Genomic DNA, 23,166 nt, shown 5'->3' with positions numbered 1-23,166 from the left:
TTGTTAGCAGCACTAGGGTAGCCTGTTACAGCAAACTTCTAAAAGACCACTGTGAAGCAAGAGAGGAAGTATGGCTAAAACCTTTTTTTTTCTGCTGTTATTGTTGGTGGGACTTTAAGATGTCATGTAGTGTGTGTAAGTAGCACTGTCTCCGCCTGCCTTTGATTTCTGCTTGCAGCCTGTCTGGGTCCCCTGTATCATTTTTCTATAACGGGAAGTTCTCCCGATCCTCTTACAGAGGCATGCCGTCATCACCAGTAATGTGTCTCTTTTGGCTTACTGTATGTTTATATCTACCATAAGTTAATGCTACGTTCCAAAATGCTCAATAAACCGATGTTTTGTCGCACAGTTATAATGCAAGGTAATGGCCTTTTCAAACCTAGACAGACTGAATTCTTGAGACAAACGTAAACACTGCTATGAATTGTCCATGTCCTGGTTTTTCTTGTCATAGAATCTAAAACAGAGGCATCATTTTCTCTTAAATCTGCATTTTACCTCACAGCAGCTTGGATCATCGCTGCACCGCTGTTGGACACAGCCCAGCTCAAGTTCTGTCGGCCATGTCTTTTATTGAACAACCAAGAAATACTGAGTAAATTCCCTTGTGGATTTCAAAGACACGTCAAAACAAAGCGGCCAGGCCCCCTTAAAATGAATGTATCCTTCAGTGCTTCTGTTTTGCTTTTTGTTTGCTATTTATTGTCTTTGAGATGAGAAGAAAAGCTATTGTTTCAATTTTTGTCTTTCTCTCAGACTTTCTCAGAGGCGGAACACACATCTTCTTTGGGTAGCAATACCCAGTGGATTTGACGACTGACAGGTTGTCTTGGCCTAGTTTTTTCCCCCCTCTCTCTCTCTTTTCCACTGGATCAGAGTATTAGTCTTAATCCCAGGGTCCACTGTCACTGCCTGTAATTCCGCAAAGCCATTAGAGGGCTGTCCAACAGCTCCGAAGACCACAGCTCACACTGCTGTCGAACGCAGCTCAAACACACACACGGTCACACACACACAGTGAGGAACCGTCCACTGTAACATTTAATTTACTAAAATGTTCCATCATTACAACTTCATCCCTGTTGGAAATGGGGAGAAAAATATCCTGATACCAATTACATGGTGCAGCAAGTCAATGGGGATTTCTGTTCCTTGACCATCAGGTTCACAAACTCAATTTTGAGAACTGTTCCTCTAACGTTGTTTTATTTCAACTTGTTCTAATCACCCTGCCTGTTGCAGATTGTGTTTTATCTAATTCCACAATTAAAAGGATACAATGGCTCTGTGGGTGTTTTAGTGTTGTGGAGCTCTAATATCATCAGCCAATAAGATTATACTCATCACCACTTAGCACCAATCAGATCCTTTCCTTTATCTCTCCCCATTTACAAATACAATGAAGCCATAAACTGTGTTTGTTTGGAGTGATAGAACATTACTGATCTCATATGGCCTAGCAATGATGCACAGGTTCCTCAATATTCCACTATCCAATTGGTTGTTCAGCTTGTGTCCCTCAGTATCTCTCTGTTCCATTGGTTAGTCAGCTACAGTACGCAATATGCATGCTAATCACAACAGGTGTCGTTAATAAAAAAAGTTTTGTAATCACATGAAAGTTTTCCTCCCTCATAGATTCTCAACAGATATTTGAGATGAGACAGAAGATTAATTTGCAATTGACCTTCAATTCAGGGGTGTCGTAATATTCTAAATCTGTTTATCTTCAGAACTCATATCCAAACCTTGAGGCCCGTGAGATTAGGTTGGCACGGTGATCTTTGGCGAACTTCATTAACGTTGAGAACCCTTGTTAAAACTAGTAATAAAACAAATACTTCTTGTTATTACTTTCCGTGCAAATTATTGCCCCAGCAAACACAATTTGACATTCTGCATGTATCAATCATAATACCAAGCACCCAGGTCTACAGTAAAGCATGCTCAGGCAACTGATTAAATAGGATTCACTAGATCTTTCTTTTCAAAGATGGAAAGGTAAAAGCAATATTGGCAGATATGGTTTTGTCTGTCACACTTCATTCTCTCTGCATAATGTTCTACCTCTTTCTCTATGATTCCCATAATGCTCTCTGCTACTTGCTCTCATACTCCACATCCTCACCCTTTCTCAATTTTGAACCTCTTTCCTTCTCTCTAAATCTCTCTGTCCCTCCCTCCCTCTCTACCCACGTCCTTTCTCCCTCTCTGGCTGTCATGACGTATGGAGAGAGGCAGCCTGCCTGCCTCCGGGCGACTCAGGGGCTGACGGTTGATGGGCAGGTAATCTGATTCATTCAGCATCCCTCTCTCCAGCGGCTTAGGGAGCTGGCTGCCTCTGCCTCAGCCTACCACAGCTGCTGCTCCCAGGGTATTCTCCCATCCATTAACATCCATTACATAGACGGCTAGATCACACAGGGCCATGCAGGCCTGTACCTGTGGCCCTCGTTGAGTTGTTTCATAGTGTTTAATCTGGTGAAAGAGCCCCTGGAGCCTCTGGTATGACCCCGTTGTGGCCTGTTGAGTGTCATTGACCTAGGGTTGGATAGGTTCTTGTTTTGACATGTTTACGTGGGAAATCAGTATGTCCTTTGGTTGCAGTGGAGGGGATATATTAGTGCTGCCTTAACTGACATCTGTATGTTTGTGTGTGTATGCGCGTGTGACCTGTATATGTCATGTGTATGGGAATGAATGTCTGTGCTAGTATTTGTGCATTATGTGTGGGTGTCTGCACAGCTGCATGTGCATGATTACATATGTAGGTGTCCATGTTAGGCGTAGTGGATCAGTCCAGATCGGCTCTCAGAGTACCCTGTATCTCAGTGTAGGGGTGAATGTGAATGTGATTTGCGGTATTCGGGGTCTCCCATGCCCGCCTTCTACAATCCGCAGTTCAGCCCATCAATCAAATGTCCTGGGCATCTCTCGAACCAGCTATCTATTACCACCAAACCACAGCTCTCTCAATGGCTACAGGGGAACTCACACTGTGGCCCTGTATAACCGGGCTCTCAGGTGGCTCCTCGTTCCCCCGCTAAGAGCTAACAGCTAAATGCGTTCCCGATCCCCATTCCACTCCCGCTGGCAAACCGTCGTAATATCCGCACGTGAACACCGACACAGCATCGCCGCGTGGCTTTAATGGCAAAACTGCAGCCTATCCTTTTCCGGACGCCTCCACCTGAAAAAACTGGGAATAAATGGCGAGCGAGCCAACTAAAGGGCTCTGTCATAATGAGAGGCAAGAGATCATGCGGTGTGAAATTACTGTCTTCTCTCGCGCGGGCGGAGAAAGAGGAAAAAGAGAGAGAGGATCGCAGAGAGCTCTGATTGTGTTTTTTCCTCCCTCCCTCCCGCTCTCCAAGGGGATGGAAAGAGAGAGTGGGAAAATCTTATTTGAAATGTGTACTTAAAGAAATCTGTGTAGACACAAATCCTGACATTATGGGCTCTGTTCGACAGCTGCCCTCCCATATGTATGGAGTGGCATCCCAACACAACACAGAGAGAGAGAGAGAGAGGAGAGAGAGAGAGAGAGAGAGAGAGAGAGAGAGAGAGAGAGAGAGAGAGAGAGAGAGAGAGAGAGAGAGAGAGAGAGAGAGAGAGAGAGAGAGAGAGAGAGAGAGAGAGAGAGAGAGAGAGAGAGAGAGAGAGAGAGAGAGAGAGAGAGAGAGAGAGAGAGAGAGAGAGAGAGAGAGAGAGAGAGAGAGAGAGAGAGAGAGAGATACTCTACTGTAGTCACCCAACCCCTGTCCTACACTAATTAGCTACACTTAATATTCAATATTCATATTGAATATGAGTGATGGTGAGGAGTGGACAATTAATTCACTGGAGAGAGGATGATGAATGAAACAGATGTCACCCCCAAGAGAACAGGCCTGGAACGTTCAGGGGAAGGGGCAGTCCTGGTGAGGCTTTGATGGATGCCATATAAATATCTCATCTGTGGTGTGTGTGGGTGTGTGTGTTCTGTGGGTGTATCTCTGAGAGAATGGGCATGCGTGTGTGTAAGAGTGGTCCCTCTCTGTATGTGTACGAGAGAAACTGTGTGCCTGTAAGTGTGTGCTTGTGCATATGTTTAGGGGGAGCAGTAGAAACTGGGCAGCTCCCCACTAATGGAAAAGGGTTGTTTTGTGTGTGTGTGTGTGTGTGTGTGTGTGTGTGTGTGTTTGTCGGATGGGTACTTAGTGCACTGCACCATTAGAATCAAGGCCTTTACATCGGACCATGGCGTGAGAGTATTATCACCTCTCATTTACCATAACATAAACTACATTAAAGCCTTGTGTCAGAAGTCCCCAAACAGCAACATACTCATATGTCAAAGCCGCCAAAAGGGCTTGAACTATGCTGTTTTTCAGGCAGAGTGAGTGGGTGTGTGAGTAAGTGAGTGAGTGAGTTAATGGGAGAGAAAAAGATAAAGAAAGTTAGAGAGAGCGATAAAGAGAATGGGAGAGAGTGAAAGGTGGTAAAAGAGACGACATCGAAAGAGAGAAAATGTATGAAAGAGAACACTCGCTGTCACGTATGCTAACCTATTTGGACAACAAGAGGCCAGGGGTGATGTTAGCGCTATAGATTTCCGATCAACATTGGGAGGATTGAAGTGAAATATGTCAAAAGGTATAGATGTGGCTTTGTGGCCTGGGAACACAGATAGCCCTGGAGCACTTCACTGAGACAAAGGCTTTACACCATTAACCCCTCTGCAGTCCCTGCCGACACCTAAATGTGCTGTACTGGGATCAGTGAAATGTGCCTCCCCCAGAGTCAGACCAAAGAACAGGCTCCAGGCCAGGTGTCCTAACACAGTGGTATGGAGAGAGAAGGATATTGTGAAGGTACTATCTATCAGATATGGACACACACACTATAGTACATACAAACATACTGTATACTCATGTGAACACACACAAACACACATTCACTCCTATCTTCAAACTCAGTGCCTCTTTGCTTGACATCATGGGAAAATCAAAAGAAATCAGCCAATACCTCAGAAAAAAAAATGTAGACCTCCACAAGTCTGGTTCATCCTTGGGAGCAATTTCCAAACTACTGAAGGTACCACGTTCATCTGTACAAACAATAGTACGCAAGTATAAACACCATGGGACCACGCAGCCGTCATACCACTCAGGAAGGAGACGCGTTCTGTCTCCTAGAGATGAACGTACTTTGGTGTGAAAAGTGCAAAACAATCCCATAACAACAGCAAAGGACCTTGTGAAGATACTGGAGGAAACAGGTACAAAATTATCTATATCCACAGTAAAACGAGTCCTATATTGACATAACCTGAAAGGCCGCTCAGCAAGGAAGAAGCCACTGCTCCAAAACCGCCATAAAAAAGACAGACTACGGTTTGCAACTGCACATGGGGACAAAGATTGTACTTTTTTGAGAAATGTCCTCTGATCTTGATGAAACAAAAATATAACTGTTTGGCCATAATGACCATTGTTATGTTTGGAGGAAGAAGGGGGTTCCTTGCAAGCCGAATAACACCATCCCAACCGTGAAGCACGGGGGTGGTAGCATCATGCTGTGGGGGTGCTTTGCTGCAGGAGGGACTGGTGCACTTCACAAAATAGATGGCATCATGAGGAAAATGATGTGGATATATTGAAGCAACATCTCAAGACATCAGTCAGGAAGTTAAAGCTTGGTCGCAAATGGGTCTTCCAAATGGACAATGAACCCAAGCATACTTCCAAAGTTGTGGCAAAATGTCTTAAGGACAACAAAGTCAAGGTATTGGAGTGGCCATCACAAAGCCCTGACCTCAATCCTATAGAAAATGTGTGGGTAGAACTGAAAAAGCGTGTGCGAGCAAGGAGGCCTACAAACCTGACTCAGTTACACCAGCTCTGTCAGCCAAAATTCACCCAACTTATTGTGGGAAGCTTGTGGAAGGCTACCCAAAACGTTTGACCCAAGTTAAACAATTTAAAGGCAATGCTACCAAATACTAATTGAGTGTATGTAAACTTCTGACTCACTGGGAATGTGATGAAAGAAATAAAAGCTGAAATAAATCATTCTCTGCTATTATTCTGACATTTCACATTCTTAAAATAAAGTGGTGATCCTAACTGATCTAAGACAGGGAATTTTTACTAGGATTAAATGTCAGGAATTGTGAAAAACTGAGTTTTAATGTATTTGGCTAAGGTGTATGTAAACTTCCGACTTCAACTGTACGTGCCTGCATCTGACATGCATACCTTGGTTGATACATTTATTATTACATATCTTTAATAAGGGTGCTAAAACGAGACGTGTTCGGTTCGTGAGGATACCGCTAAACCATTCTGATCCAGGGCCTGTTAATAGGAGGTGAGGTTGTCGTCATGCATCTGACTAATTAGCCCATCGTAGGTTATTAAGCCGCTAATTGATTGGATGTGATGCCTCTTCAACCAAACCGGCAAGGGGTAAAACGCTACTCCACTCCTCCACTCCTGCAGCTCCAAGTGAAGGGTTGGGATTCCTAACATCTCAACTGACATTCCAATGCCATCATGTCTTGAATGTGCCATACAAGTAGGTAGGGCATACAGAACAGTCTAAACCACCACATAAAACAATAAGCGTTAGACTTCACATTGCAAAAGAGAAAAGTCTACTATAAACAGAATACTCCCTCCTCCTTCATCCCTCCAATTCCTAACTGGCCATCTGTGTTCTAAAGCAGTTCAAATGGCCACCTTGGGAGTTTGCTACCACTGGTCAACTACTGTAGCTCAGGGGGCTGTCCTCAGTGAATCTCACAACATAACTCATACTGACCTGAAGGGAAAAGAAAGTGAATGTCACCTAAGGGCCCTGGACAGGACTGAACACCTGCATGATGTGTGCCATAAATATCATCTGCATTCCATACCAAAACATTTCTTCTTGATAATTCAAGCCTGCACCTATCCTTCTGGTATAAGCTAGGCTAAGAGGTTCTGATATAGCTCTCACCTCTTCAAGTTCTTGATCATTTCTTAATATCAATGAGGATGGGCAAGGGTCAACAACTTGGGAGGAAATCTATATCTGTTCCAGATAACAAGGTGAATTTCACTCACAGATATAAAAAATACAAACGTGGATTGTTTAACCTTTTTCCATTTTGTAACATCTTATGTACTAATGTACCAGAGGGGGTCTTATAAGCCTTCTATGGAAGCCTAACGATTTATAAAATAATTGTTGTAGTTTTAATTTAAATGGTATTCTAATTATATTATTATTTTCAATAATATTCAGATTTAATCTCTTCAGTTTGTGTTGGAAAGGAAGGGGTTAACACTGAAGAGAAAAAAAGATCCAATCAGGATTTTTCTTTGGTGGTCTCTGGGGAGATAAATCTAGCTAGCTACAGTGCTTTCAGAAAGTATTCATACCCTTTGACTTATCCCACATTTTGTTGTGTTACTGAATTCTCTCACCCGTCTACACACAATACCCTATAATGACAAAGTGAAAACATGTTTTTAGAATGTTTGCTAATGTATTGAAAATTAAATACAGAAATATCTCATTTACATAACTAGTCACACCCCAATAATAATAATAATAATATGCCATTTAGCAGACCCTTTTATCCAAAGCGACTTACAGTCATGTGTGCATACATTTTTACGTATGGATGGTCTCGGGGATCGAACCCACTACCCTGGCGTTACAATACATGTTAGAATCACCTTTGGCAGCAATTACAGCTGTGAGTCTTTTTCGGTAAGTCTCTAAGAGCTTTGCACACCTGGATTGTACAACATTTGCACATTATTCTTAAAAAAAAGTTATTCCAGCTCTGTCAAGTTGGTTGTTGATCAGTAAGCAACTCCAGTGTATATTTGGCCTTGTGTTGTAGGTTACTGTCCTGCTGAAAGGTGAATTTCTCTTCCAATGTCTGTTAGAAAGAAGACTGAATAGATTTTCCTCTAGGATTTTGCCTGTGCAAAATTATTTTTATCCTAAAAGAACTCCCTAGTCCTTGCCAATGACAAGCATACCCATAACATGTTGCAGCCACCACCATGCTTGAAAATATGGAGAGTGGTACTCAGTGATGTGTTGTGTTGGATTTGGCCCAAACAAAACACTTTGTATTCAGGACATAAAGTTAATTTCTGCAGTTTTACTTTAGTGCCTTATTGCAAACAGGATGCATGTTTTTGAAATGTTTTATTCTGTACAGGCTTCCTTCTCTCACGCCCTGACCTATGGAACTCTTGTTTGTTGAGTCAGGGTGTGAATGTCTATTGTAGTTCTATGTTATGTATATCTATGTTTTAGTTCTAGTTGTTCTATTTCTATGTTTGGCCGGGTGTGATTCCTAATCAGAGGCAGCTGTCACTCGTTGTCTCTAATTGGGGATCATACTTAAGTAGCCTGGTTGCCTACCTTAGTTGTGGGATCTTGTTCCGTTTAGGCTTGTATGTGTATAGCCGGAGGACTTCACGTTACGTTGTGTCTTGTTTTGTTGTATGTTTATTTAGTTAATAAACATGTACACTTTTCACGCTGCACCTTGGTCTGAACCGTCTCTCAACATTCGTGACAGAAGATCCCACCTCAAAAGGACCAAGCAGCGTGCCGAGGAGGAGCGAATAGCTTTGTCACAGGTGGGCAAATGGTGGTCATGGGAGGAGATATTCGCTGGGAAAGGACCCTGGGCGAAGGTACAGGCCCTGGCAAGAGAGGATCAACGACGACGCCAACGGGACCAACCGCTGAGGAAGCCCGAGTGGCAACCCCAAAAATGTATTTTTGGGGGGCTAGAAGGGTGGTCGGGGATCGAGAGAGAAGAGCCCCGACCACTGCACCCGGTGGGGTTCCAGTTGGAGTCCCTACGACCATGGGGACAGGAATGGGAACAGTTTTACACGGAGGAGTCGGAGGATGACGACGACGATGAGGTTCTGTTCCCTAACTCGTGGGGGCTCCAGGAGGAGTCCTCACTGGAGGAGGATTGGCAAGAGAGAGAGAAGGACTGGAGCAGTCTGAGAGAGGAGGCCACCACGTTACGGGGGCTGTTAGCTCAGAGGGAGCAGGAGTTCTCCATTCTGAGGGAGGCGCTACAGGAGGCTCAAAGGGAGAAGGAAGTAGTGGAGGCACGGAGAGAGGAGCTGGTCAGGCTACAAAGGGAGCGTGTGTTCATTGAGGAACCTAGGTATGCGGAGATACGCACTGTGTCGCCAGTGCACATTCACAGCCCAGTGCGTCCTGTGCCAGCGCCCCGCACGTGTCGTGCAAAAGTGGGCATCCAGCCAGGACAGGTTGTACCTGCTCAACGCTCCTGGTCGCCAGTGCGCGTTCACAGCCCAGTGCGTCCTGTGCCAGCGCCCCGCACGTGCCATGCGAAAGTGGGCATCCAGCCAGGACAGGTTGTGCCAGCTCTAAGCTTCAGACCTCCAGTGCGTGTATCCAGTCCAGTACGGCCCGTGCCTGCTCCCTGCACCAAACCAGTGGTGCGTGTCTCCAGTCCGGCACGACCCGTGCCTGCTCCTCGCACCAAACCAGTGGTGCGTGTCTCCAGTCCGGCACGGCCCGTGCCTGCTCCTCGCGCCAGACCAGTGGTCCGTGTATCCAGTCCGGCACAGCCCGTGCCTGCTCCTCGCACCAAACAAGTGGTGCATGTCTACAGTCTGGCATGGCCCGTGCCTGCTCCTCGCACCAAACCAGTGGTGTGTGTGCCCCGTCCAGCTCCGGTCAGCGGCTCCACTCCGGAGCCAGAGCAGTCCGCTCCACCTTAGCCTAGTCCAGCTCCGGTCAGCGGCTCCATGCCAGAGCAGTCCGCTCCACCGGTGCCTAGTCCAGCTCCGGTCAGCGGTTCCACTCCGGAGCCAGAGCAGTCCGCTCCACCGGTGCCCAGTCCAGCTCCGGTCAGCGGCTCCACTCTGGAGCCAGAGCAGTCCGCTCCACCGGTGCCCAGTCCAGCTCCGGTCAGCGGATCCATTCCGGAGCCAGAGCAGTCCGCTCCACCGGTTTCTAGTCCAGCTCCGGTCAGCGGTTCCATTCCGGAGCCAGAGTAGTCCGCTCCACCGGGGTCCAGTTCAGCTCCGGTTAGCGGCTCCACTTCAGACCCAGAAGTCAGCCCTTCTCCAGGGTCGGGGCCTCCCACACCAGGGTCCAGACAGGGCTTGGTGCATCGCGGGAGGATTGCCGATCCAGGCCCAGACGTCAGCCCCTCTCCAGGTTCGGGGTCTCCCACACCAGGGTCCAGACAGGGCTTGGTGCATTGTGGGAGGAAGGAGAGGGGAAGCATCGCACCGAGGTCCAGACCAGACCAGGGGCGCAACGGGAGAGGTTTTCATGCCCGGAGCCGGATCCGCCTCCGAGGCTGAAAGCCCACCCGGACCCTCCCCTGTTAGGTCAGGTTTGTGCGGCCGGAGTCCGCACCTTTGGGGGGGTACTGTCAAGCCCTGACCTATGGAACTCTTGTTTGTTGAGTCAGGGTGTGAATGTCTATTGTAGTTCTATGTTATGTATATCTATGTTTTAGTTCTAGTTGTTCTATTTCTATGTTTGGCCGGGTGTGATTCCCAATCAGAGGCAGCTGTCGCTCGTTGTCTCTGATTGGGGATCATACTTAAGTAGCCTGGTAGTCTACCTTAGTTGTGGGATCTTGTTCCGTTTAGGCTTGTATGTGTATAGCCGGAGGACTTCACATTACGTTGTTTCTTGTTTTGTTGTATGTTTATTTAGTTAATAAACATGTACGCTTTTCACGCTGCACCTTGGTCTGACCCGTCTCTCAACGTTCGTGACACCTTCTTTTCACTCTGTCATTTAGGTTAGTATTTTGGCGTAACTACAATGTTTATCCATCCTCAGTTTTCTCCTATCACAGCCATTAAACTCTGTAACTGTTTTAAAGTCATCATTGGCCTCATGGTGTAAATAATAACTTAACCATGCTCAAAGGGATATTCAATGTCTGTCTTTGTGGTTGAATCTGTGTTTGAAATTCACTGCTCGACTGAGGACCTTACATATAGTGTATGTGTGGGGTACAGAGGTAGTCATTCAAAAATCATGTTAAACACTATTGCACACAGTGAGTCCAGGCAACTTATTATGTGACTTGTTAAGCCCATTTCTACTCCTGAACTTGCCATAACAAAGGGGTTGAATACTTATTGACTCAAGATATTTCAGCTTTTCATTTTTAATTAATTTTTTTACTTTGACATTATGGGGTATTGTGTGTAGGCCAGTGCCACAATCTAAATGTAATCCATTTTATATTCAGGCAGTAACATAGTAAAATGTGGAAAAAGTAAAGGGGTGTGAATACTTTCTGAAGGCACTGTACATCAGCCATTGGCTAGGTCCTCAGAAGCTAGACAGAAGGTAGCCTCTGCCAAGGCCCCAACAACCGGATGTTCCGGTTTTCAGGGGAAATGGAGAGCCTTTGACGCGACTTCCGATTTTGGACGTTAACAAGGCAACACTCCATCTTAACTCCTCCTCCACATTTACTAGATTGGTTGAACAGTACAGAAGAGAACCTCCCCAAAATGTTTTTGTCTTCTCGTCAAGACCAGTATGTAGGGGATTCTATCGCCCACATGGAGTGCGCTGCATATTACGGTCACTGTCCTTTCAGCCTGTCACACATCCTTTTATGTGTCACTGTTGTCGCTTTTGGTGATAGTGTGATGGCGTTAGGCTACCATGGGTTGTAAAAGCAGTGTGGTTTGTTGTTAGCATTATCTTTGCGGGTGCCATCTCTGTGTGAGTGGCAGCCCGAAGCATGGCTCAGCCTCAAGCCTGTTTGATTTAGTTGGACGCATTAGGCCTAAGTGATGCTGTGTTTCTGTTATTTTTCTGGATTTTTGAGTTTGGTACAAACGTGTTGGAAGATGTTTTTCCCCCACTGAAGGTCCAATAGCCATGGTTCTCCACTGTAATGTACTAACATTGATCATTCACATTGACGTACCCACTATTAGAAAACCACAAAACACTACCCCTTACTCTGTAATAGGAATAATTATATAACGGTAAAGCGCATCCATTCAAGCCAGTGACCAAATCCAATAATCCCAAAGGCCCAATCTATTAATTGCACAGTCACTCTAGTGATGTCACGCAACATCTGCATTGTTACAGGGTGCATTGACATATGAAGTGGTGATCCGCTTTAGCATATGCCAGCATGGTAAACGCTGTGCCAAGCGTAAGCCAGGCATACGCAGAACAGCTGGCATTGTGTTCGGCTCACCGGCTGATCCCGGCATCAAAGGCATACTAGAGGGGTCTGTGTGAAACCTGGTCATTTGTGCTCTCTTAATGGGAGCATCCAGTTCAAATCAGGCTTTGTTCGACTAATATGCCAAACCTGAGGTAAAATCTGTCCAAATTCATTTCATTTTAGGTTTGAATGGGAAAATATACAGCTTTTTACTCTTTATTCGGTGGACAAATATGTCAAACCTGAGGTAAAATCTATCAGAATTAATTTAAATGTATGCAATAAATCCGTTTGTATTGTAAAAAGACTTGGTCAGTTGTCAGTCAAGTGGGCGTACCATAACCATTTGGCTATTTGGTTTTGTGTTGAGGAGGTTTTGATCTGTCAATACCCTTTCTCTTGGATTTGAATGCCTCAGAGTGGCTAAATTGCCTCTCCATTATCAAGTCAATGTCTCTTGGAGACGTAAGTGCACTTAAAAATAGCATTAGCGCCCGAGGCTAGCCCTTAATTACAGTATGTGCATCTGAGCATGCACAATGCCTCTGTATTGTAAGAAAAAGTTCACTTTCTTAGCCTTTCTATGTGTATGGGAGGGTCAAGGAACTTTGGGAATCGGCCTGACCTTTGTATGGTACTCTAGCCTTAAGTGGATGGCCAAATTAGAGCATTCCATAGCTAGGCTAACAGCATCAAATAATGGACTACCAGGGGGTTTCTGCAAGACAAACCAGCATTCCCAGTGTAAATGGTGAATGCACACAGTGTCCTATGGAGTTACATTGTAATTATAAAGTAACAACAATATTGTGAAGCACAGAGTTTGTAGAGTACAGTACTTTTACTGGAGAAAATTAGGATTACTGCTTATTCATTTATGATAGTGAAGCCCTGGTATATCATCTCCGAAGGCCATGATAACAATTACGTTTCCATTGTCTTGTGAACTGATTGCGTGCGACTGAACCACAGGTTTGTAATTAAACACAGTTGTTGAGGAGGGTTCTGGAGCCTTTGGTGTTTTCTATCTCATATTTGTGCTGTGAACATGGTCAGAATGTGGTCTATGGTCTATCCTTTACTCTGGTTAGGTTGTGGTTTATGTATAGACACTTTACACTGAACGAGTGGAGCTAACAATGAGATTTCCACTTGAGCAGTGTCCGGCAGAATGACAAATGACGGCAAGACTGGGTGAATGAAAATGATTAAGAGGTGGAGCAAACCTCACTAGTTTTAGTCTCCTTTTTTTATGTCATTCTGAGGAAATATGTTATTGTTTAATATGTGGATGTGTGGATTGTGTGTGTGTGTGCGTTAGTGTGCGTGCGTGTGTGCGCATAAGAGTGCATGTGTGTGTGTGTGTGTGTGTGTGTGTGTGTGCGTGTGTGTGTACGTGCGTAAATGCAATGACACTGTGAGGGTATTACTATGAGTGCAGTGGGGAGTGGAATGGACTCAATTTAAATCGAATTACCATGCAGGCAAATTAAGCAGTGGAATTTAATTTGAACTGTTGTAAAAATGCTAATTTCAGAACAGCCTGGAAGCCCATATGCAAATACAACACTATTTTACAATAATTCATATTAGGGGAGGCAAGCATAAAACACACAATTTACAACCCCCTGACATCTGGGAGTACAGTATCATTAGCCCTTGGTCTAGCTAAGAGGTGCTGCTCAGTGTGCTTACATGAGCCTGTGTGTGTGTGTGTGTGTGTGTGTGTGTGTGTGTGTGTGTGTGTGTGTGTGGGGGACTAGATTATTTTTTTACCAACTGGGGATATTTTGTTAGTCCCCACAAGGTCAAATGCTATTTCTAGGGGGTTAAGGTTAGCGTTACGGTAAGGGTAAGGGTTAGGGTTAGGATTAGTGTTAGGGGTTAGGGAAAATAGTATTTTGAATGGAACTGAATTTTGTGTCCCCACAAGGTTAGTTGTACAAGACTGTGTGTTTGCGTGTTTCCATGTGTGTGTGTGTGTGCATTATTATGTGTGTGTGTACATGTGTGTGTGTGTGTGTGTGTGTGCCTGCCAGAAGGTCTATGAATGTGTGGCCATTGACATATACACTCCATAAAAATATGTATAATTTTCAGGAAAAACACCATATTATTCCATATTCTATTCATACACTGACAGCCATCCGAGTGACACAGTGACAGTGATGTGGTCGAGCTCGAGCCCTATGATAATGCCCGTGAATAATGACAATATGGGAAAGTCTGTTCCTCACAGTGCACTGAGTAATTATATTACACATTATGTTCGCCGCAGAGCCGTGCACAATTTGACCTCTGCATGGTAACGCACTAGTCTGCCTCCTGATTCTACTTGAGCCATCAGAACATGGCAAGAGCCCTTTCATTTGTTGGTGTAGGACGCAGCCAGCGTAACAAACGTATGTAATTGTTCTCCCTTTCTCTCTCTCTTCTTTTCTCACTCCACACGCAATGGCTTGAGTGAAGAGAGAGAAAGAAAGAGAGAGGGAGAGATGGACGGATGCACAAATAGATGGAGCGTATTTGCTTTTCCACTTTCCATGTGTTTAATCACGGAGGGAAAGATAGAGAGAGAGGATCCGTCCCAAATGGCACCCTATTCCCGTCTTTTGACCAGGGCCTATAGGTGCCATTTGGGACGCAGCACGTGTGAGATAGAGTTTTAGGGACGTAAACGGTTAGAGTGTTTACAGAGGTCCGGGGCAGCCTGTCAATACTTATTTGACGCGTTAAAAGAGGAGCGTTCACTCCACTGGGATACGACACGCCATCTGCCATTAGTGGAGAGAATCAATTCAACCAGCATTAGGCCCCAGGTTGACTTAGTTTGCATCCCAAATTGCACCCTATATCCTATATAGTGCACTACTTTTGATTGATTTAGGAGGGATTTAAAGCAACAAGTCACATGACTTAAGTAGTTGCTCAATAGATAAACAGAAAACCCCATTCCTACTCTAAAGGAGTGATCTTCGGGAGTGTATCAACGATCAATAATGATCAATGGTTCGTCAAAATGGGTCTAGTTGATTTTGGAAGGGGCCAGAGAGGACAAATAAACAAGCACAAAGGCAAAACCATTAGAGGGCCCATATAGACTTAGGTCAAAAGTAGTGCATTATGTAGGGAATAGGGTGCTATTTGTGACACTACCATGTGTTTGAGGGGACTAAACAGCTCAGTGATTCATTAGCAACATTAAATGCAAAGACTGTTTGCCTCCCTCCCCTACCTAGCAAACAAACAGCACCAAACAAAACACAATAAGCCCTGGAGGTTGTTAGAGGTCTCTAATGGTTTTGCCTTTGTGCTTGTTTGTTTGTCCTCTGCCATTTTCCCCTTTGGGCACTTAAAACTATCTGTCCCCTTTCTAAGTGGAGCTAGATACATCATTATTGATCATTGATACACTCCTGAAGATCACTCCTTCAGAGTAGGAATGGGTTTTTCTGTTAATCTATTATGCCATTGTTCAACCAGAGACACAGCACGGTTGTTTGCCTCCACCACCGGCATCCCCCCTCTCTCCCCGGGGCTCACCAGGGACAATTATGCACTCTTTCAATAGTCCCGAGCCCAATTTGCCACATAAACTAAAGTAATAGCCTCAAATCCACATAGGCACAGTCCTATGCCAACAAAAGGCCCTTTCTATCCATGCCTATCCACATATTAACCAAACAAAGCATTGCCATATAGCATTCGTCCATGTTAGCATTGTTAGCGCCAAAATCCCAAACCCTCCCTACGTGTGTCCTGTCACGGGGACATTTGTTACTCTTTTTTTCCCGCCTTTGCGGGAGAGGTTAGGGCAGCCAGCCGGACATGGGCACACAGGACTGGCTCCGAGGATGGTGCCATCTGTTGAGCAGGCCGAGTCAGCCATTTTCACCCTCTCACGTGTCTCATATCCTCCGCCATATCTCCTCGCCTGCGGGGCTAACACACCCCAGTTGGGCTAACGCACTGCACTGACGGAGACATTCAGCTTCCCTTCTTCCACTATGGGGTTTTAGAGTGTTAAAGTGAGGAGGTGGGTGGTGGGCGGGGGTTATTCGGTAGGTATTTTGGTCTTTCCTCTCACGGCTTGTGCAGTCTTGGGGAGAGTCCTAAGGCTGAGCTGAGCAGCTGAAGTGTTTATGCAGATGCAGTTGCACACTAGAGAGAAAATGGATGCAGAGTCACTGGCATGGAGCTAACGCAGAGGCTCAAAAGCGAGGGAGAGAGAAAGAGAGAGAAAGAGGGAGAAAGAGAGAAGGAATATCTGCAAGAAAGGGTCCATAGCAACAACGAATAAAGGTGGAGAGAAGAGATAGCTGAATATAGCTGGATATAGCAGGACATAGCTGTATATATCTGATTATAAACTCGGTGGTTCAAACCCTCAATGCTGATTGACTGAAAGCCATGGTATATCAGACCGTATACCATGAGTATGACAAAACATTAATTTTTACTGCTCTAATTACGTTGGCAACCAGTTTATAATAGCAATAAGGCACCTTGGGTGTTTGTGGTATATTGCCAATATACTACGGCTAAGGGCTGTATCCAGGCATTCCGTGTTGCGTCGTGCATAAGAACAGCCCTTAGCCATGGTATATTGGCCATATACCACAACCCTTGGGCCTTATTGCTTAAATATAGCAGGATATAGTTGAATATAGCTGAATATAGGTGGATATATCTGGATATAGTTGGATATAGCTGGATATAGCTGAGAGAAGAATCCAGCTGGAGAGAAGACATAATCCCTGAGCAAATGTGTACTACTTCAAATTGGTTTGGATCTCTGTACACTCACACCTCAGCTGTGGACACTGGCCTGTCATCCAACACCCTATCCCCAACCCCCTCTCCTCCGTTACTCAGTCATTGCTGGACTACCGTCGCCTTCCCTCACGGTCAGTTTGTTTGGGCTTGGAAATGATAAACCAACACAGCTGTCCAAAGGGCTATCAGATCAGCTGTTAGCACGCAGACAGCAACAGGGAGAGAAGGGAAGGTGGGGATTTAGGGGTTAGGATGGCCAAGTGCACTTGTGGTTGTCTCATCGGTTACATCTATGCTCAAATTCACCCGTGGAATGCCCACTGGCGACTGGAGTTTGGATGTCTGGTAGTTGGCTTTCCTTTAGTCATAGCACCTAAACTATAAGTACATGGTGACATACGCCATTTTCATGGTCTATCCTATTCTAAAAGATTGCTTGTTGTGCTCAATAGAAAGCACATAAAATGCTGCTATGATTAAAATGGTAAAGTCAATAAAACCTTGAGACACACCTGAAGTGACAATTTACTTTTCCATTCATCTCTCTCCCACTGTGAAATATATGCAGTGGGAGGGAAAATTGAGATGGGGGAGAATGAAACAGATTGCAGCGAACATTTCTCAACCACAAAGTTTCGAGTCTCGCCCATCAATTTCACTTTCGCTGCTCCCTCGTCTATGACCTTGGGAGAACGCTCCGCTATTTGAAGATATTCAAGCTGAAGAGTGAGATTCCTGCGGTGTGAAGGGTGTAATAAAACTTTTATTCACCTGCACCTGCTTCCTGGAACGTAATGATTAATGGGAAGCTGTGTTAACCAGGGAAAATGGAGTGGGAGAAACTCAATGGAGTCTGAAACCTGCTGTGACACCTCAATGCTCAGATTTAAACTCCAAACATCCTGTAACTCCAATTCAATGTCTTATTGTGGTGAAATTCCATGTTAAAATATGGTTATCTCCATATTGGATAAGAATATAGAGGCATGGACTTATGGCCATGGCCGTATCAGGGTGCTAGAGAGAGAGAGAGAGAGAGAGAGAGAGAGAGAGAGAGAGAGAGAGAGAGAGAGAGAGAGAGAGAGAGAGAGAGAGAGAGAGAGAGAGAGAGAGAGAGTGTGTGTATAACTATTAGTGTGTGTATGTGACAATGTGATAAGACCACTTATAAGAGACCTCTCTCATCCCCACAATGGCACAAACAGAGGAGAAGGAGAGGATGAGAAGATGTGACGAAAAGCGACACTTACTTTCGGCGTCGGCGAGGAGGAGGAGCAGACCCAGGACGAGCAGTGCGGGTCTAGCTATGTGCATCATGGGACAGCTTGGCACCAGCATGCTTTGGCAGCCTCAGTGGTGCTGGCTCACAGAGCTCTGTGAGTCAGTCTGGTCTGACTTCTCAGATGCAGGATATTCACAGCCTGCGGGGGGAGAGAGGAAGTGGGGGAGAGAGGGGGGAAGAGAGTGAGGGCATGAATGAAACAAAGTGGTTTGGCTTCTCGTACTTTATCTATCTAGTGCACATTTCTGACATACCCACACAGACTCAGTAGGTTCTGACAGCTAAAGAGGCGAGAGGGTGATGTGCTTGCAGGCTATATTCGGACACTTCTGAACGCATATTAATGTGCGCACGTACACACGCACGTACACAGATGAAAGGGCTCACTAACGCGATTTTATCCTCGCAGCAGGGATTTGCACACATGCTCTAATCAAATGAACTTTTTTTTTGATCATCACTGTTACATATCAGACTTTTATATAATTTGCCAAATAATGTACTGATACCATGTACTATACAGAAAACTAACACATTCAACATGCTAGCAGTGGAATCCTAACCTGTTTAGCCTTCTATATTAACACTAAAGAGTAACTAACCCAAAATGTCCCTGGAGAACCATATAGCTGGCCATTCAACTCACAGCACCTAATGTCTCCTTTCGTTCTTTATTGAGCTTATGGTGTGACAGTAAGAGAAGCCAGTAATATATTGGTGGATTTCTCTCCAGAGACAAGTGCTATCCATAGTCTACGGAGTGATAAAATGCCACCATTGTTCTTAGTACCCTTAAAACCATTCAGCTCCACCTCATATTTATGCCCGTCTGACATTAACATTTTAGTCATTTAGCAGACACTCTTATCCAGAGCGACTTACAGTTAGTGAGTGCATAATCAAACCCACAACCCTGGCGTTGCAAACGCCATGCTCTACCAACTGAGCTACATCCCTGCCGGCAATTCCCTCCCCTACCCTGGACGACGCTGGGCCAATTGTGCTCCGCCCCATGGGTCTCCCGGTCGCGGCCGGCTACGACAGAGCCTGGATTCGAACCAGGATCTCTAGTGGCACAGCTAGCACTGCGATGCAGTGCCTTAGACACTTCTCTTGCACATCTAGCATTCCAGTGTTAATACTATTGTAATTATTCTGCACTATAGCCTATTTATTGCCTTACCTCCATAACTTGCTACATTTGCACACACTGTATATATATTTTCTGTTGTATTTTTGACTTTATGTTTTTTACCCCATATGTAACTCTGTGTTGTTTTTATTGCACTGCTTTGCTTTATCTTGGCCAGGTCGCAGTTGTAAATGAGAACCTGTTCTCAACTGGTTTACCTGGTTAAATAAAGGTGAAAAAAATAAAATAAAAAATAAATAAAAAGACCACTGCGCCACTCGGGAGGTTACACCACTTTCCATCAGCAGCTGAAGCTTTAATAGCTTTAAGTGTCTCCAAATGGATTAGGACAAAAGAGAGCGCAACAAATCTATACAGTTTGATGGAGTAAGCTAGTGTTAGCCAAACGTATATATGCAACCAACACCTACTTTATCAAGCGCTGCTTGAAGTACACATAAAATCTGTATGACCGAGTAGGCTAACCAGTTAGCATGCTAGCCATTTAGCATGCTAGCATGGGAGGAGGCTATTATCTGAGACAGACGGTGCATTCCAACATACACATTTTCCAAGCAGGTCTGCACAGATTATATAATGTGGATTTGGTTCCTGAGATGTAAAACACTTTTCCAGGCATTGTAGATATCTAATCATCGGTGTAGATCTATGCTTAAAATGTGCATTTGGAATGCACCCAAAATGGTTGAACTTGCTTGAGGTACACTGATGCTGAGAGCCTTCACACTTCTTCAGATGGACACATTATTTGACCTCTAACCTCTTTGACAGTTTGACATTTAGCGGAGTAGCACCGAATGCTAGCTAACAGATAGTATCGACCATTAGCACATTAGCCACACCACAGGCGCAGACACAGCACTGTTTACCCTGACAAACGCATTACAGGAATCGAATAATCCCTTTACGCACGGGGCTCATTCTTCCGGCTATGTATCTGATGATTTATAAACAAATAAAACATCTAGAAAACCCAAAGTGCAATCAGTGTGGTGGACGATGACAAAGTACCTCATTTCCCTGCTACCCATCTCCCCGCCTCTCTCTCCCTGTTTCTCCCCCTTTTATTCCTTCAGCTGTAGCCTGTAAATGGCAGAAAAGACAGGAAGATAGCGCACCTGTCACACTCCATTTGTGTTGTGGGGAGATAGACGTGACTACCTGTCTCAGAGCGACGTGAGGCCAGTAACGGCCGTGAGCGGGGGGCGCGTGGCGAACATAATCAATTTGAGGCAATCTCAACCTACACACCCGCGCACACACACAATGGCTCACGTGCACACACCCAATGGCTCACGTGTACACACACACACACACACACGTACACAAACACACACACACACACACTGTCATACACATACAAGCACACACACATAATTTCTGCACTAGAGTATTTCTAGTGTATTCTATTCCATTACACTGTGTAAGGATAGGGATATCCCTGAAGTGTAATACATAGTAAGCAACGGCAAAAACAGAAAGCTCTTTTAATCAAGGTCGCTGATGTCTTCCTTGACTTTTGCTTTGCATGCGAAATCTGGGTTGATAGCCTTTGAGTTAATTGATGTAATGTGTGAATTTCCATAATGACATGACATTAGGAGTCCTCACTATACACAGTACTCAGCAGCCCTCCCTTCCTTTCACTTCCTCCCTCCACTTCCCTCCACATGCTGATACAGACAAACAAAGCCATCTGTATGTTTTGTAAGCACCAACCAGGGGAAAGGAAGGCTGTGCCATCCATGTGAACACAAGCTGCCCTAATATGAACAAAGTAGCCGACAAATCGATCCTGAAATTTGAACCTAGAACCTAAAAGGGTTCTTCGGCTGTCCCCATAGGTGAACCCTTTGAAAAACCCTTTTGAGTTCCAGGTATAACTCTTTCCACAGAGGGTTATACATGGAACCCACAATAGTTTTACCTGGAACCAAAAAGGGTTATCCTATGGGGAGAGCCGAATAACCTTTTAGGAGTGTACATCAGAATCCCCAGTGTTATCCACGGCACACTGCTACCTCAGATACTACCTCTGACCATTGTCACCAAAGCTTTTGTTCCCCAATATGGCCGCTCTGTTTCATGCGTCAGTTAAATTTCACCAGTGGTGGAAAAAGTACCCAATTGTCATACTTGAGTAAAAGTAAAGATACCTTAATAGAAAAGGACTCAAGTAAAAGTGAAAGTCACCCAGAAAAATTATACTTGAGTAAAAGTATTAAAGTATTTGGTTTTAAATATACTTAAGTATCAAAAGTAAAAGTAGAAGTATAAATAATTTCAAATTCTTTACATAAAGCAAACCAGACGGCATCATTTTCTTGTTTTTTAAATGTATGGATAGCCAGGGGCATGCTCCAACACTCAGACATAATTTGCAAACGAAGCATGTGTTTAGTGAGTCCGCCAGATCAGAGGCAGTAGAGATGACCAGGGATGTTCTCTTAATAAGTGTGTGAATTAGACAATTTTTCTGTCATGCTAAGCATTCAAAATGTATGTAACAAGTACTTTTGGGTGTCAGGGGAAAATGTATAAATAATTTCCTTTAGGAATGTAGTGAAGTAAAAGTAAAAGTTGTCAAAAATATAAATAGTAAAGTAAGAGATAACCAAAAAAACAACTTAAGTCGTACTTTCAAGTATTTTTACTTAAGTACTTTACACCACTGAATTTCACACATACAGCGATGCTGATGCTTCCATTGAACATTTATTACCAAAAAAGAAGATTAACAAGAAAAAATCATGTCCTTTCTTTCCGAGCCCCTCTGCGGTATTATTGTGTTTCTATTCAGCGGTGTTCCATTCAAAGAGCCGGGTTGTGATAGGATCATGCATTATTAAACAAAAGGCAGACAACATGCATAATGTTAATTAGAAAATGGGGGGATATTGCCAGGCAGTGGCGGAGGAGAGAAATAAAGAAAGAGAGGGAGAGAGGGAGAGTTGGTGAGTTGTCTTTCTCTCTCCCCTGATTCTTATCACTCCCTGAAAGGTTGATAAAGGAGGAGGGAGGGAAACAACAGAGAGGGATTCTCTGTAGAATGGCTAGCCCGTTTAGTGTCTTCTATTGCATGTTGGAGCTATGTGTTTCAAACAAAGACTAATGACTTAGATTCAGAGCTTTATTTATCCTGCTGTATGAACTACCAAACAATGTTTGATAAAAGACACGTTGGCTCATTTTTGTTAAAACATCTTGAGATGACTGTTGATCATCAAACAGAAGTGAACACATTCTTGTAGCATCAGCATCCTTCTCCCTCTATCCCTTTCCCATGAATCTATTTGATCCTTAATGACCACCATGCTGTGGTGGTCTTGACCATGAAGGCATGCTGTTATAGAAGCTAATTCCATCTACAATGACACATTCTGTGTTAGCGTGCTAACATAGCGTGCTAGTATATTTACTATATGACACAAACTAATGGGAACCAAATGCTAACATGTGCATTATATTAATGCAACTGTAAAAAAAAAAAAAAAAAGAAATTGGCATGGGATAAAAACAATACCCCATAACCAACCTTGACTCATCTTTCATGCACGTTGCCTCAGTTTTGCTTCAACAAGCCAATTGAGTTTCAAGGTTATTTTTTTATGTTCATGAATAGCATGCAATGCTTTTCCCATCTTATAAAATGGATTACATGGAAACAGTTGTTGTTCTCCCCCAAAAAAACAAAGCGGCCACAAAAATACCAAGCACAACTATTAAGTCAACCCCTTCCTTAATTGC

The 23,166-nt window shown here is 44.3% G+C and overlaps 1 protein-coding gene across 43 annotated transcripts in view; it reads right to left on the bottom strand.

Moving 5' to 3' along the window:
* Positions 1-23,166, bottom strand: part of LOC121554718 (receptor-type tyrosine-protein phosphatase delta-like) — a 597,272-nt gene that overhangs the window by 145,561 nt on the left and 428,545 nt on the right. For all 43 annotated transcript variants that reach the window (XM_045211917.1, XM_045211930.1, XM_041868419.2 and 40 more), the window contains one exon: positions 18,235-18,405. In XM_045211917.1, coding sequence (XP_045067852.1) covers positions 18,235-18,322 — 88 coding nt within the window. In that variant the 5' untranslated portion in view covers positions 18,323-18,405. The remainder of the gene's footprint in view (positions 1-18,234; positions 18,406-23,166) is intronic.

The sequence above is a fragment of the Coregonus clupeaformis genome, chromosome 39 (assembly GCF_020615455.1).
Source record: "Coregonus clupeaformis isolate EN_2021a chromosome 39, ASM2061545v1, whole genome shotgun sequence".
Lineage (NCBI taxonomy): Eukaryota > Metazoa > Chordata > Actinopteri > Salmoniformes > Salmonidae > Coregonus > Coregonus clupeaformis.
This window is presented reverse-complemented; position numbering and strand designations above follow the sequence as displayed.